A 14,691-nucleotide genomic window follows, 5' to 3' on the forward strand; every position below is an offset into this window, starting at 1 on the left:
GAATCAAATCATCTGAATGAAGGAATTTTAACCTAATTTACCAATATGCATACAATATACAGCATAGCACTTATCAGAAGCCCCAGAGAATGCTGTAGTCTACTTAATATCCTGTGTGTTTCTTACCGGCGTAGTTGGTCTTGCGTCGTACGGTGAGGTTGACGTGGACCCTGCTTGGCTGCTTGCTGCATCAGCTGCACCACCAGTTGGTGTGATTTGCCCACCACCGCTGTGCCGTCCACACATATGAGCTCATCTCCCGAGCGGAGACGCCCATCCTCATCTGCAGCACCATATTTCACTATGTGGCCAATATAAATCTGCAACACAAGCACAATGTGACAGGCCTAATCAACAATAAGTGCATAAATAAACTAAACTAGAGACAAAAAGGTTCAGAGAAAGTGCAGTCCACACATTTCTGATTAGTGATGTCAGTTTAACTTCTATTGACCGCTGTTAATGAGTCTTTGAAATACGTCAGGTTGTTCAATAAAAGAGTGCATTTGAGGCCAAGTGAATACAAATATGCAGAATTAAAGGTCCTGTACTGGATTTTTTCATTGTGTAAGCAGCTTAGGGTCAAAATTAACCCTTATACTGTCTGCATCCAATTATAAACTGTCCAATAATCAGGAAGTACACTGTTAGTATGCTAGTTGTTGCTAACTGTACCAGGGCTGCAAAACTCTGTTCTGATTACTGAAAATTGTGAAAAGTGCTTATAAAAACAAGGTGAGTAAGTATTAATTTGGATCACTGCAAACTGTTTAAAATGACCTAGTTCTGTTTTTCACATTATTAAGAGAGTAAAAATCAGATACAGAGCCTTTAAGTCTTTTTTTTTTTCTTTAATTATTCCCTTTTTTCTTTTTTGAATGGCTTATGCCTGATAAAAAAAGAAACTACCTCAAACACTGTTATTGATTATTTTCCATGGCTATTACAGATACTTCGGTCCACGCACTTATACCTATTAATATGAATTTGTCTGTATATGGTGGAAACACTATAGTAGAGAGATACTTGAGAAGGGTTATAATTGACTCACTGGCTCTCCGGGCTCATTTCCTCCGAGGATCCTAAAGCCAAAGCCTGTGTCCTTCCTCCACAGGAAAATGTCCTGCTCCTGGAAGTCTGGAACTGAAGAACAATCAAACATTAACAATGTACAGGATCTACAGTTATACTTGTACATGCCAATACCAATAGTACAGAACACGGCTCTACTTTAGTCCACAACCATACAAGAAAAACAGCCACACGTTTATGTCTGATTTGTAGCTTTGCAGGTATGAAATATTTTCCAGGTAAGCTCATAGCTCATTTTTAACACAGTGAGATTTTATGCAGTCTGGTCACGACTCCCTTCACCATGTTTCAAGCCAGGCTTAAACACTGCCATGCAATCAGATTTGTTTATTTCAGTGACGCATGGAAAACTAAAAAGCATCCCACTTTGAATCAAATAGTTTACTGTAGTGCTTTTTGTCTTCACCTGGAAATCCAGAATGATCGCTCTGTTTTTTTTAATACAGATCAATATCAGTTTGGTCCCCACGCCCTTCGCTGAATCTCAAGCCCGTTCAAATGCAATCGCTCAAATGCTTTTGTGCAATCAGATTCGTTGTTTTTTTCTCAGAGTTGTTTTTTTCAGTATGAGAAACGAAGGAGCTCACTGGTCACACATCATTTACAAACAAGATTAAATTGATCTCACCTCAGATTAACAGAGTTTAGTGCTTTGCTCATTGATTCGAAAGAAATCCGCAATGTTTTTTAAGCACCTGCAATATTTTTTCCTTTTTTTCTGATAAGATGTACCACGCATGTCCCTGATTAGCTAATTCACCTCCCAATTGTGCCCATTTGGAAACTGGAAGATTCACCAGTGACCAGACTCACATCTTTGTAAAGTACAGAAGAAGTGTGTACTCTGGATCCCAAGCAAGCTTGGTTCATTGACGTTGCAGAAACCCATGATGTTTTTCAGATTTGATACGGACAGACCGTGCCCATCTGAACTCAGGAAGACGGAGACTAACATCTTTATAAAGTATTGGAGAAGTGTGTTTTCTTGATCCCAGGCAAATGAACTATTCGTTTCAAAGGGGATCTATTTTCAGCAAAAAAAAAAATTGAGAGAGCTAAAAACAGTACTCGTCCTACCAAAAATATGTTATTCTTTTATAGATCTTTAAATAACTCCAAATGATAGTCCTAGCTCTGTCTAAAGTAAGGAGTTTGAGAGTAGAGGAAAAAAAATGCTTTAACAGTCATCTATTGCTACTGTATGTGGGTGATTTCATGATCGTTTTGTGTCACTGCAAGAAATCCATCCATCCACCACCCCCTCGTGTGACCGCTTGACATAGACATTAATACAAGCTAGAGTTGTTATTGCTCTCTATCTATTTACTTGATTAGACTGAGAAATCAAAGTTGATGTGTGCGCCCAAGCCTGTCGCCCTTAATCTGAACCCACAGCCAGTGACGGATCGCGCGCATACCGAATTAAGTTTGTGTCCTCTGGTGTAAGTGGGAGGACTCTTCGCTCCTAGTTTTGCATATTTATACTTGTCTTTATGTATGTACAAGCGAACTAACTATTGAACAGAGATTTCCATAGAGCTATCACAGGGCACCATCTCCAGGGCCAGGGAAGCCAGGGAGACGCGATCCGAGCGGCAGAAGGCCTAACCAGGCTGCTACCAATCTGTTCCCTTCGTCAACAGCTAAAATCCCTGCGGAGTGCTGCCATCGGCTCCAATCTATCACCATGGAGCTGCGAAAGGGACCGGAGAGGAAAAGTCACCGGGTTAACTGTAGCAATCTGTGCTTCCACTTTGGGGGGGTCAGTCGTGGTTAGGCCGCACTGCTGTCAATGAATAGATCCATAAGTGATCGCCATGGCAGGGCATCTGGGTGAGGACGGATCGATATTTTCCAAAGACGGATGACCATATGCTGAGTTCATGGCATTACAGTGAAAAACTGTTGGGCACTAATGAGAGCAGCATGGTGGGGAGATTAAAGTTGCACTGTGTAATCTTTCTGTCTGAGGATCCGCTTTTTGCTCGTCTCCATGGAGATGTAATTGCTTTACCTGTACTGCATTAAACTTATCTAGCTTGCAGTTATTCAATTACAGATGTTTTCACAAAGATCCCTTGAAAAACATGCTTTCTTACAATGAGTGAAGGGTTCGTTCTACACAGATCTGACTTGTAACTTGACTTCGATTTTTCTTTACAATACAGTAAAAGATGTATGTAGGACAGTTCTCAAGATGGCTTTTAGATAGCAGCCAAAATAACAAACACATCTCCTACTATGTTCGCTTTAATTAAAGGTGTACTGCACAATATTTCTGCTGGAGGGTTCACATCCTGCTTGTCTCCATGGAGATGTTATTGCTTTGACTGGAATGTGACATTATGACATTAAACATATGCATTCATTACAGCTGTTTCCTTCTGTGAATAGGGATGACTCTCCACAGATCTGAATTGTAAAGTATCGCCGTGCTGTAACCTGCTTGTCTGCCTTGTGATAATATGTATAATGTCATATTGTGGAACATTCTAGACAAAGCAATAACATTTCCACACAGACAAGCAGGTGGTGGACCCCCCCACTAAAAATGTTGCGCAGTTCACCTTTAAAACCTAAGTGGTTAATGTTAAAAGAAGAAAAAAATGCATGGAGGCAAGCAAGTGACTGACTCTCTACCAGAAAAGCTACGTAGTGCACCTTTAACCTGAAGATGGAATATTAATGTGTGAATGCTGGAATTCCGCAGGTGAGTTTTAAGTCTCACAGCAGGTCATTCTTTAAAGGGATTTCTCAGCTGGGTACATTGTGTGCTTATAGGACCTTGATCTCTGCAGACTTTTTCATTACGCCAAATGTTGCGTAGAGAAAGTTCTTAGCCACAGCCAAGGCCTAGAGGGTTAGTACAGTAGGTTTTAGGAGGAAGACTCAATGCAGCATGAAGAAAGGGGGCCGATTTACACCTACGGTTACAGGTCAGTCCACAACCTCCCTGCTCCCCTCATGTTCACGCTATTAAAACCAACTAGCTAGAACCATTCAATAGCCCCGTACTTATGCGGTGCTTGTGGTTAATCTTTTTATTTAAAGCGAAGTCTCCGGTTAATTTCCCATTAAGAGTGACCTTGTGCTATTCCCTACTCCCAGATGTCAATTTAGCCTTCTATCTAATGCCAACAACTGTGTAGAGGAGGCACAATATTGCAGCTCCAGCCAGAATCCCACTGCAGAAATGTAGCTGTGTCCCTCTTGGTTTTATTTTACTCTGTTCTCTCCTCCCTTATTTTTGCTATATTCATGGAAACCTGTTTTACTAGCCTCAGTCTTTCTGTCTACATTGCGCCATATGGGCATCTTAAATTCTAATAACAAGTGTATCCAGGAGGAGTGGGACGATGTTATCCTATCTCTGCTTTGGGCTCCTGTGTTGAACTTGGCAGTGAATGCAAGGGTTATTCTATTTAATTGGAGCATCCTCCCTTTAGAGAGGCAGGCCTGACAGAGGCGTGCAATCCACTGACATTCATTCTACTACGGACGCTAAAAATATGCCCAAAGTGTCTTCGGGGATGTCTGGTGTAGTAAAAGTGTGTCAATGGCGGTATTGTTGGCAATAGGAACAAAGTCGCTCACATTGGACTTGTGTGGGCTTATTAAACACATTAGAAATACAGTGTTAATGAAATGAGCGTAACAAAATACGACAGCCTTCTCTTTTTGTCTCATCTATGACTGAAATAGCCTTGCTTACTACAAACCAATAGGCTAGTCTCAAAATTATATTGACTTATCGTTCAATAAATTATAGCTGGAACAGTATTTTTTGGATCACTATAATTATCTTTTGTATTCTTTCTGTACACTAGTGGGGATTTTTTTGTTATTTCTTTTTGGTAGTATCATATGCATCTCTGATAGATAGCTGCAGCGAGTAGTGGATTTTTTTTTTTTCTGTTTGTACCAAAATGACAATGTGATGCTGCCAAATTGTACGCATATAAGAGATTAAGAAAATAAAATTTTAAAGCAAAGTAAGTACAGAGCAGTGGGCGTATGCCAGGGGTTGTGAAAACGAGGATTGATTTGCAATATGGCATCTTAAAAATAAGCAATTAAAGATTGCTCAAAGATGCACTAATCACTCCAAAAACAACTTCAAGAGGGTAAATGAGAAGGAGAAACATCTATAAGCTCTGAAAAGTCAATTTTGCATAAGAGTTCTGCTTTAAACTCTACAGCAAGCATCTAAACTTAACATTCATTCATACTAAAACTAATCTACTAAACCCAAATGTAACACTTAAAAGGTGCACTATGCAACTTTCTGGTTGGGGGTCCGTTACCTGCTTATATAGCTAGTATTCTGATTGTGAGCGGGGTTGCCTCTCCGCAGATATTACCTGTAACTTGTCTGGTTTGGTCTCCATAAAGATAAAAAGGTTTAATACCATTCTGTGAGACATCCCAGACAAACCAATAACATCTACATGGAGAAAAGCATTTGTCGGACCCTCCACCAGAAAAGTTACACAATGTACCTTTAATCCAACTATACGCGACACCAGCCACACCATCGCTCCCCTATAAAACTCACCCCATGCACCATGCAGCCCTTCTCCAACCGCCACCAGAATAAAATATACTTACGCCTACTTTCATACATGCTCCTGGACTGGACCCAGATTTTGACAGGGTCCGGTTTCCTTTGGATGGTCCCGTCGGCGGGGGAGTCCTGGGGGGGCAGGCCGGGCAGGGGTTGTGACGGGGCAGGGGGGGCTGACGTCTCGTTGAGGGGGGCGGCCAGAGACGAGTGCACAGGCGAGTCTGTGTGGGCACTCCGGTGGCTGGACACGCTGTGCTGGGAGCTGTTCTGACTGTCCTTCCTCGTGAGTTGCTGTTAACAAAGCAAATGAAGGTCAGTCCAGTACATGTCCAGTAGAAATCAGATAACTAGAGAAATCAGATAACTCGATCATAAAGTAACACTGTGTGAGTGTTTACTTATACAAAATAAATCTGATCATCATAAACAAATGGTTTCCTCTATGACTGCAGTTACATACATTGTCATCATATTTTTACAGCTATAGGATTAGATAAGACAAGAAAGCAAAATTTCTTTCTGATCATTGTCATTCCGATCACTCACATTAGATTTTGTGGTTTAGAGATAATTTAAATTATATTAAATGTCCAGAAATCGGATAATCATCAAGTTTTGGTGTGCATGTGAATGGATTTTTAGAGTAACTGTTATATTTGGAATACAAAGTACAATGGATTTTAAAACAACTCTTTTGATTTTTAACACTCCTTTTCATTTTTGTCCTTGCCACTTTTGCATAATTTTCCTTGTCAAACCAGTACACGTGTGAACAATCAGAAACTGTGCATGACCTTTCAGTAATCTGATAACTTCAGAAATCAGATAATGATCAGATTTTGGTGTGTATGTAAGCATAGCCACTAAATAAGGTACAGATGGGACAAAAGGTACAGTGGGGGAGTTTTGTAATGTGCAAATCCTGAGCAAATGTCAATTCAAAAACGTTAATTTTTTCTTCTTTTGTACCAGAACTTCTTGGGTTCGTTTTAAAGACAATACGGCTTGCAGCTCGCAGTTGAAACATGTCAACAAGATAAATACATCTCCTACTGTACGGTCTTTAAAAATAACTCAAGAAGCTGAGCAAATGTCTTGATAAAGAATGAATGAATCTTGTTGTGGCTTTGGTCTGTAGCTTTTCAACGTGACTACATTTGCTCAGAGACAAACAACAACAGTGTATTTTAAGGTACAAACTGTTGGTCCGTTAGAATTAATGATCACAATTTGACTGATTCTTTAAAAAATATATAAATAAGTTACGCACAAATCAGTCATTACAGATCTGAGAAGTCGAATTTAGTTCATAAAAATATGTGTCCAGCTTTGACACAGATTAAACTGCAATGTGGGGGAGAGGTTACTCCTTTGCTATAGCACATGTGAAAAATCCACTGTCACTTGGGTGGGAATTTCATAGAACACAAGGAATGATAAAGGGATTTAAACAGAGGATTATCAAACAGTAGCGGGAAATAGAGTCGGGTGGCTTCTCATGATTAAGTAAAAGAGGGGGAAAAAAAACTACAACTCAACTGAAGGGACTGGATAGCTCTTTTCTTTTCTTCAATACCGTGGAATATATTAAAACTACATAAGCAGTGATACAGACTTGAATAATACACACAGCAGGTTCAGAAAGCAGGATTCAACTACTGACAGTGTAGACCTCCTCAGAGATACTGCAGTGCCCTGTAGCATGGGCCTTTAAGCACCTGGTTTAACTATGACCTTCACTGCTCTCTACTCCATAAGCTTATCTATATAGTCCTTCACATCATTTTCTTCACTATATACTACAACATACTGAGTTGTAATAGCAGTATTAGTAGTAAGAAAGGCAGCATAAAAGTAACTAATTGAAAGTACTACAGAAAGTACATTCCTATTTGTATTTGAGCATGTATAATAAGTAAAATATTAATGTCTTTGGTTTTAGTATTTTCAACTTAAAAGGTGCAACACGTAGCTTGCACTCTTGTTGGTTTAGAAAAGGAAGTACAATTACAACTAAACTTGTGTTGCCAGTGCTTTCACCTGGATGTAGTGGACACATACATGTTTTTTTGTTTTGTTTTGTTTTTTCATTCTCAATGCCAAATGAAAAAATTCCACCACTTGGTCATGTTTACAAAATGTGAAATAAAAATGTTATATATGGTTTACCTTGAAGAAGATGTAAACCTGACTGTAGCTGTTCAATATTGGTAGTAACTTGTATTTTTTGTGCAATAGCAGATCATATTTCTCCCACCCTTGCCTGTAAATGAAGTAATCAATAGGAGAAACAAAGAGTATAAAACCAACCCAGTCTCCTTACAGCACCGTACAATCCTGTCCTTTGGATGCGAAGGATAAAAATACACTGTGAAAATGGGTGGAGGCAAGGAGCTAATCTGCTCTTCTGTATCAAAGGGCTTCAAAGTACTTCTCATTACTCAAATCAGTTTCACGCACCTCTGCAATCCATGTTTCATTTATTGCTCTGGTTAAAGCATTCAAATCTTTAAAGAACAAATATTATGCAGTCTTGTGGCTTTAATCCCGTTCAAATCATGCTTTTGGTTACCTCAGGATGAGTATTTTACAATGATTAACTTATAATCAATTGGAAAAAAACATTTCAGTGGAGCCATGCATTTGTTGTGAAGGCAATTTGACCACAGAATGAGTCCAGTGATGGTTTATGGCCGTTAAACCCGTGCAGAAGAAGTCTAGATTTTTACCTGTGATGCAACAATCCAGGCAAAATAAAAAAGGAGAATTTTAGAGTACTCGGCGTTATATTTATGGATAAATGAAACATGTGTAAAATACAACAAAATACAGGTATGTTTCTGATGAGGGGACATTAATATGGTTAAACTTTAACAATATGAATTTTGCATAATATGTGCCCTTTAAAGGATCACTGCACAACTTTCTTGGTGGAGGGTCCGCTACCTACTTTGCCTGGAATGTTCCATGGTATGACATTAAACATATCCATCTAGCCTTTAGCCATTATGGGTGTTTCTATTGCTCAAAATACAATAATTCCTTCTATGAATAGGGGTGACTCTCCATAGATCTGAATTGTAATGTAGCATAGTGCTCTAACCTGCTCGTCTCCCTTGTGATAGATAAATTTAACCTACACTGTGGAACATTTTAGACAAAGCTATAACATCTCCATGGGGACAAGCAGGCGACGGACCCTCCACCAAAAAGTTGCGCAGTGTATCTTTAAGTAAACATTGACTAAGTCCAGTGGCCTAAATGGTAAGGTTATTTTAGGTCCACTTCAAAGGAGAAATGTGGAAAAATCAATGAACTTTTGTAATTAGGCGCAGATGTAAAGCTGAACTCCAACCCGAGAAATGATTTTTTTTTGCAGTTAATCAGGGCCTATGCGATTTGATGAGACACAAAATTGAGAAAACCCACTCTGAATTCCGGGATGGGTCTATTAGAATTGACCTTCGGCAGTCACAGTGCTCCTTGTCTAGTCCGATAACTTATTAAGGAGGCAGGAGACAGGCAACAGACTGGGTGGGGGCAATACAAACAAATGTACTGCTTCATCAAATCAATGAACAACTGCTATCTACCTTAAAGGGCCCATGTAACGTTATTTTCTGAGCTGTGTTAAAATGTTGTTTCCTCATCAAAAACAGACCTGGACACACCAATCATGCATATTTAGGCATTTAGTTCTTCTCTAAATCATAAACACCTTGTGATGTCATGTGGTAAGATAGGAATTGCTGGCCTGTGTTTTTAAACTCCATACAACTTCAATAGAATCATTTTGATAATTTCAGACCTGGAAATGCCGATCTCTACTGAACAAAAGGTAAAAAGTACCCTGTTAACTTGAAAACTTCGACTGCATGATGTCACAAGGTGGCTTCAGAGATATAGACAAATAATAAAGGGTTACTCAAACATGTGTGAATGAAACAAAACACAACTCCAGGTGTGTATTTGATGAGGTGACAACACTGTAACATGGCTGAAAACTCACAAGAAAATATTTTGCATAATATAAGACCTTTAAAAAATCTGACCTTTTTTTTTTTTTTTAAGATTTCAGTTTCTACTGTTATAATGACATATATTCATTACAAACATACCCAGAGGTTTGTTTCTTTTGTTTAAACCTCTTGGTATATTGGAGCCTGTATTCTCTATACTCTCTATACTGTCTCTGTGCATGTATTAAACAGCTACTTTCTCCTACTCCAGAAGACACTGGCCAATCACCGAGCTCCCCACATCCCATAAGGTCATAATTCATTTATCATGAAAGCTGTGCACATCTTAGTATCCACTGACTCTCACAGCACCATACCAAACAGTATAGAAGTAAAGCCCTTTATAGCCACTTGAGCGAAGTATTACCATATTGCATCTATAGTAATACAAAAGCTGAAAACTGCAGTCTGACCCATCACCATTCCTACAATACCATCACATACCGTCCTAGTGTAATCTCTGTACGGTGGGGCCAACTCATAATTATCCTGAAAGAATACAAAAAACAACACGTGATAAAACACTTGAATCAAATCAACAGCACGAGCCCCTCTCCCAGCACCTCACATCACACTGGGAGCACCTAACAGCAGCAGCCGAGCACCCAGCCTCCATAAGCCTGTTAGCAACCCAGTTCACGTGGCCATCAAAGCCCCCCGCACCCCCGGAGCATAGAGGGGTGATGATGAAAAAGTGGGGAGAGAGAGGAGGGGAGATAGGATACCAGGATCCACCCACATAAAGCACACTGGATGTAGCTTACACACACACATACACACACATTTTAAGTTCCAAGCAGAGTTAACAGGTTCACGATACTGTACTATGCAACACGGCCAATTTATAGTCAAAGCAAAACTACTCACCAATTTGGGGCTCTTCTTTGCAGGTGCCACTCCTGTGAAGCCAAACAGAAAAAAAAAACAAAAGTAGGTTACCACAATAGTTTTAATCCAGAAAATATAGAAAAACAAAACAGGTCAAAACAGTGCGCGCCAAGCCCTGTTCTGCCGCTGTGGCTGCTACTATCGCGTCCCCTGCTCGGATCCTGCGCTCAGCGGCGGCGGTGGCAGTGGCAGGGGGGTGGGGGTGGAGGAGGGGGGGGGCAGGCAGCGCCGCGATCTATCTGCATCACTGCCGCGGTCAGCGCCGGCTTTGACTGGTGCAGCGCAAGAGACAGAAGAGAGAGGCTGGCCAGAGACAACCCCCAGGGCTCCAGCCTGGGTTTAGTGCGAGGCGCAGTGGTGACATGAGAGGGAGAGGAGAGGGGGGAGTTCACAAGAGCCCAAAGAGCAACTAATGCCATAGAAAAGAGAAGAGAGAAAGACAGCTGTGCTCTAGAGTCCATGCCGTAGCATTACCCATGGAAAAGGAGTCCAAGATACTGAACACTAAATTATAGGCAACCGTCAGTTCCCCTCTTACTGAGACCATCTTCGTGTGTCCACTGAGCGCCGCACTCCTCGGTCGAAGGCTCCAGCATCTATAGGCAGTTAGCGCGTCCTCCTGTCTCTCCCTTCTCCGGCTGCTTTTCCTTTTTTCTTTCGCTCACCTCTCTGCACACTGCCCTCCCCTCTCACTCTCTCTTCCCCTCAGCATCAGTGAAGCGCGCTCCCTCGCCCTCCTCCCATTTCCCCTCCTTTTGAAGCTCACATCCATGCAGCGGCACACACAAATCCATGCATGCTTAAGGTGTGACAGGCAGTGCCGCGCGTGAACGAGCAGAGCACACAAATATCATGGAGAAATATCATTACGCCACACAAAAGGAGGAGTGACTGATGGCTGCTACGCTAACTCAGTGGAGATCTAGTCGCAAATGTGTTTTAAGCACACACAAGCGCACTCTGCCTCTCTTACTCTGCCTGCTGAAATAATCTGCTGTATGAAGTTATGGAAATGAGACGCTGATATTAAGACTGATATGTGTAATCTCTGAATGTACAACAATGTTCAGTGGAACCAAACATCCAAACTCCACCTCCAACCACGTTTCGAATACAGCGCCTAAACTGGGTGACTAAAGAAAAAAGTGGTGGAGGTGGTGGGGGTCTAACAGGTGACCACACTTCAAACTCCACTCATGCAGCCACGTGTTTGCAATCAGAAATACCAAGGTATAATAAGGGCAGTCTTGTGTGATGTCACCAACTACTTGAAATTGCAGAGGCCACCTTATTTAAACGCTTTTGACCAGAAATCTGCACATTTTCTACTAAAGCTGCCAAAAAATGTCTAGGAACAGATAGATAATGCTATTAAAACACAATATACACAGTTGAATAGTAAAAAAAAAGTAGTGGTAGTAGTGGTAGTAGTAGTAGTAGTAGTAGTAGTAGTAGTAGTAGTAGTAGTAGTAGTAGTAGTAGTAGTAGTAGTAGTAGTGTTTGGTTCCACTTTAAATGAGGGGCTACTACAAGTATTATAAAGAAATTGGTCGAGTTGTGCAAGTCAAACCATGAGGGAACAGAAGAGGATCAGATATGGATCATACACGCCTTCTCTTCCACATCTCAGACATCTGCTCCGTTCACAGCTGACAGCTCCAACTGTGTTTTGTCTGCACATTTTCTCTCCCCCCTCTCTCACTCTCTCCCTTTTCCCCCTTTCACCTATGTATCACGTCAAAAGAAATCAATTCCCGGCAGAGAATCCTGCTTTTAGATTCAATGCATGCAAAGAATTCTATGTCAGAACTCCCGAACCACAAAATGAGAACTATTTTTGTTGCTGTTGACTGTGTTTTGACTTCTTAATATACTCATACACCGCATTTAAGGTTGGATGAATTTATATTGACAGAAAAGTAATGAAAGGTGCACTATGCAACTTTTCTGGTGAAGAGCCTGCAATCTGTCAGTCTCCTTGGAGATGTAAGTGCATTGCCTTGAAAGTTGCCAGGTATTGCTTGAAATGTATAACTTTAATTTATTCGACTACTTGTGTTTCATTGCTCAAAAACATACATTCTTATTGTGAACTGTCTTGCCTCTCCACAGATATGACTGTAATTTGGCCTGGTGGTGCTACCTGCTTGTCTCTATATAGATTTATAAGAGACAAACAAAAAAAAAGTGTCAGACCATCCAGCCGAACAGTTGCTTGGTCCACCTTGTGCTCACCTTTTTGTTTTGTTTTTTCAGCTGAATTGTCAATGAGAATTTTCAAATATTGCCTAACAAGTATTGTGTGCACTCTGGTTTTTACTAAAACTTGCATACTCTCAAATAATCAACTACCACAGCCCCGAAGCTCATTTCATTCTGCTTGCTCAATCTTCCAGTGCTTGGCAGCACATATATTCTCAAAAGTAAGTAATGACAGACTGTCCAAGCTAACGGCACATTATTTGTATGCATTGTTTGTGATGGATGATCAACATTTTGCCCTGAATTCCAATGAGGACTATTAATACGATAGATGAAAAGAGTGAAAATTATAATATAAAATTAGAAATAAACTGCTAAAGGACTAATAAAAAATAATGAGTTTCATCTTACTGTTATGCAAAATTTAAGAACTTTTTCCTCCATTAGAAAGATTTAATATTTTGTTCTAAATTGTCAATCGCGATGGTAATGGCTCTTATTTTCCATTATTCTGATTGCCATGGATAAAGCTCAGGATTGAACATGAAAAATTTTGAGTTACTGACCAGATGGGCGAAATGTCCATAGAGATGCCTTACCAAATGAATATACAAAAACAACAATTTAGCGACTTCAAATCTAATTTTAAGCAGACCTTTTATGTGAAATTGACTTTTTTTTTAAAAGAGTTTTTAACCATGTTATAGTCGGGTCCATGCACCACTTACTCACCCAAAAATGTTTTTCGTTGTTTTTAAAATTAAGTAATTTTAGATGAACATTGCAGTCCAAATTATAATGTATAATGATCCACAGGTGTCATAGATTATAACTACATAGCAGACACAAGTACAGTAGGTCTTTTTAAAATTAGGCTGCCCAAAACGGCTAACCAAAACAATCTCTATTTGACACATATGGCAACAATGAAAATGCATCAATAGTTGCCTGGATTTTACATAACCTTGATTAAGAGCTTTGCATGGCCTCTTCAGCAAACAGGTCATTGTTGGCAACACACCTTTTAATAAACACTGCCCATTACACAGCAGACGATACTATCCTTTCCAGTTCCTGTGTGAACGTGATGCTAGTTCACAGTTAGCGCCGGCAGCTTCCAACAGGCAGGTCCATCTGTCACCGTGGCGACAATGCCCAGTGACCATGAGGGTCTGACAGGCGGTCTCCAAGCAACAGTGTTTGTGGTGAGCTTACTACTGCATTGAATGCGATGGCGTTGGCATAGGATTTCTGAATGATTTTTTTTTTTTCCATTAATAAAAAGCAAGATTGGAGTTCTCTCAAGACAGGATTGCAAGGTCTTCCCACGAACCCACAAAAGCCCACCCCGCACAAGGGACCGCTTTGTAGATTATCTGCAGAGGATTGTCATGGAAACACAGTACATGAAATACAGAAAGAAATGGTGCACTGGTCAAGAAGCATGACTTTCCCAATCGCTATTAAAGTTCTCTTAAATACTTAAAAAAAAATAAAATCTACTTTTCTGAGTGAATTTCAAACACCATACTTTTACTCTTATTTGAGTAATATAGGCTACTAGACAGTGTAACAGTACTCTTTTACTTGAGTAAAAGTTTTTGTTATTCTTTCCACTGTGAGTATAAAGCTACAAGTATCAAGACATTCATTATTTTGTAATTTTTTTATCCTTTGAAACAAAAAAAATCAAAGGTTATTTAATGTTTGGTGCTTCCAGTTACATTAACTTCAAATGACAGATTAGATAATGTCCGGATAGAGTAGTTTCCCAGGTTATGTATTTTTCACTCTCACTATTTTGTACTTCTATTCTAGTAATATTTTGATATAACATTGCAATTTCAGGCTACTCTACCAACCTATATCTGTAACAACGAGAGTTAGGACAGGCTTGGGGCACATTTTCCAGCCATACTCACCAAA

The 14,691-nt window shown here is 40.1% G+C and overlaps 1 protein-coding gene across 1 annotated transcript in view; it reads right to left on the bottom strand.

Annotated features, from left to right (window-relative positions):
• magi1b (membrane associated guanylate kinase, WW and PDZ domain containing 1b) overlaps positions 1–14,691 on the bottom strand; it is a 154,171-nt gene that overhangs the window by 20,562 nt on the left and 118,918 nt on the right. Inside the window, 6 exon segments of the mRNA XM_055160545.1 lie at positions 127–166; positions 168–320; positions 1,052–1,143; positions 5,701–5,947; positions 10,120–10,164; positions 10,543–10,574. Coding sequence (XP_055016520.1) covers positions 127–166; positions 168–320; positions 1,052–1,143; positions 5,701–5,947; positions 10,120–10,164; positions 10,543–10,574 — 609 coding nt within the window.

Source organism: Boleophthalmus pectinirostris, unplaced genomic scaffold (genome assembly GCF_026225935.1).
Source record: "Boleophthalmus pectinirostris isolate CB_2022bp ecotype Guang Dong unplaced genomic scaffold, ASM2622593v1 HiC_scaffold_3, whole genome shotgun sequence".
NCBI lineage: Eukaryota > Metazoa > Chordata > Actinopteri > Gobiiformes > Gobiidae > Boleophthalmus > Boleophthalmus pectinirostris.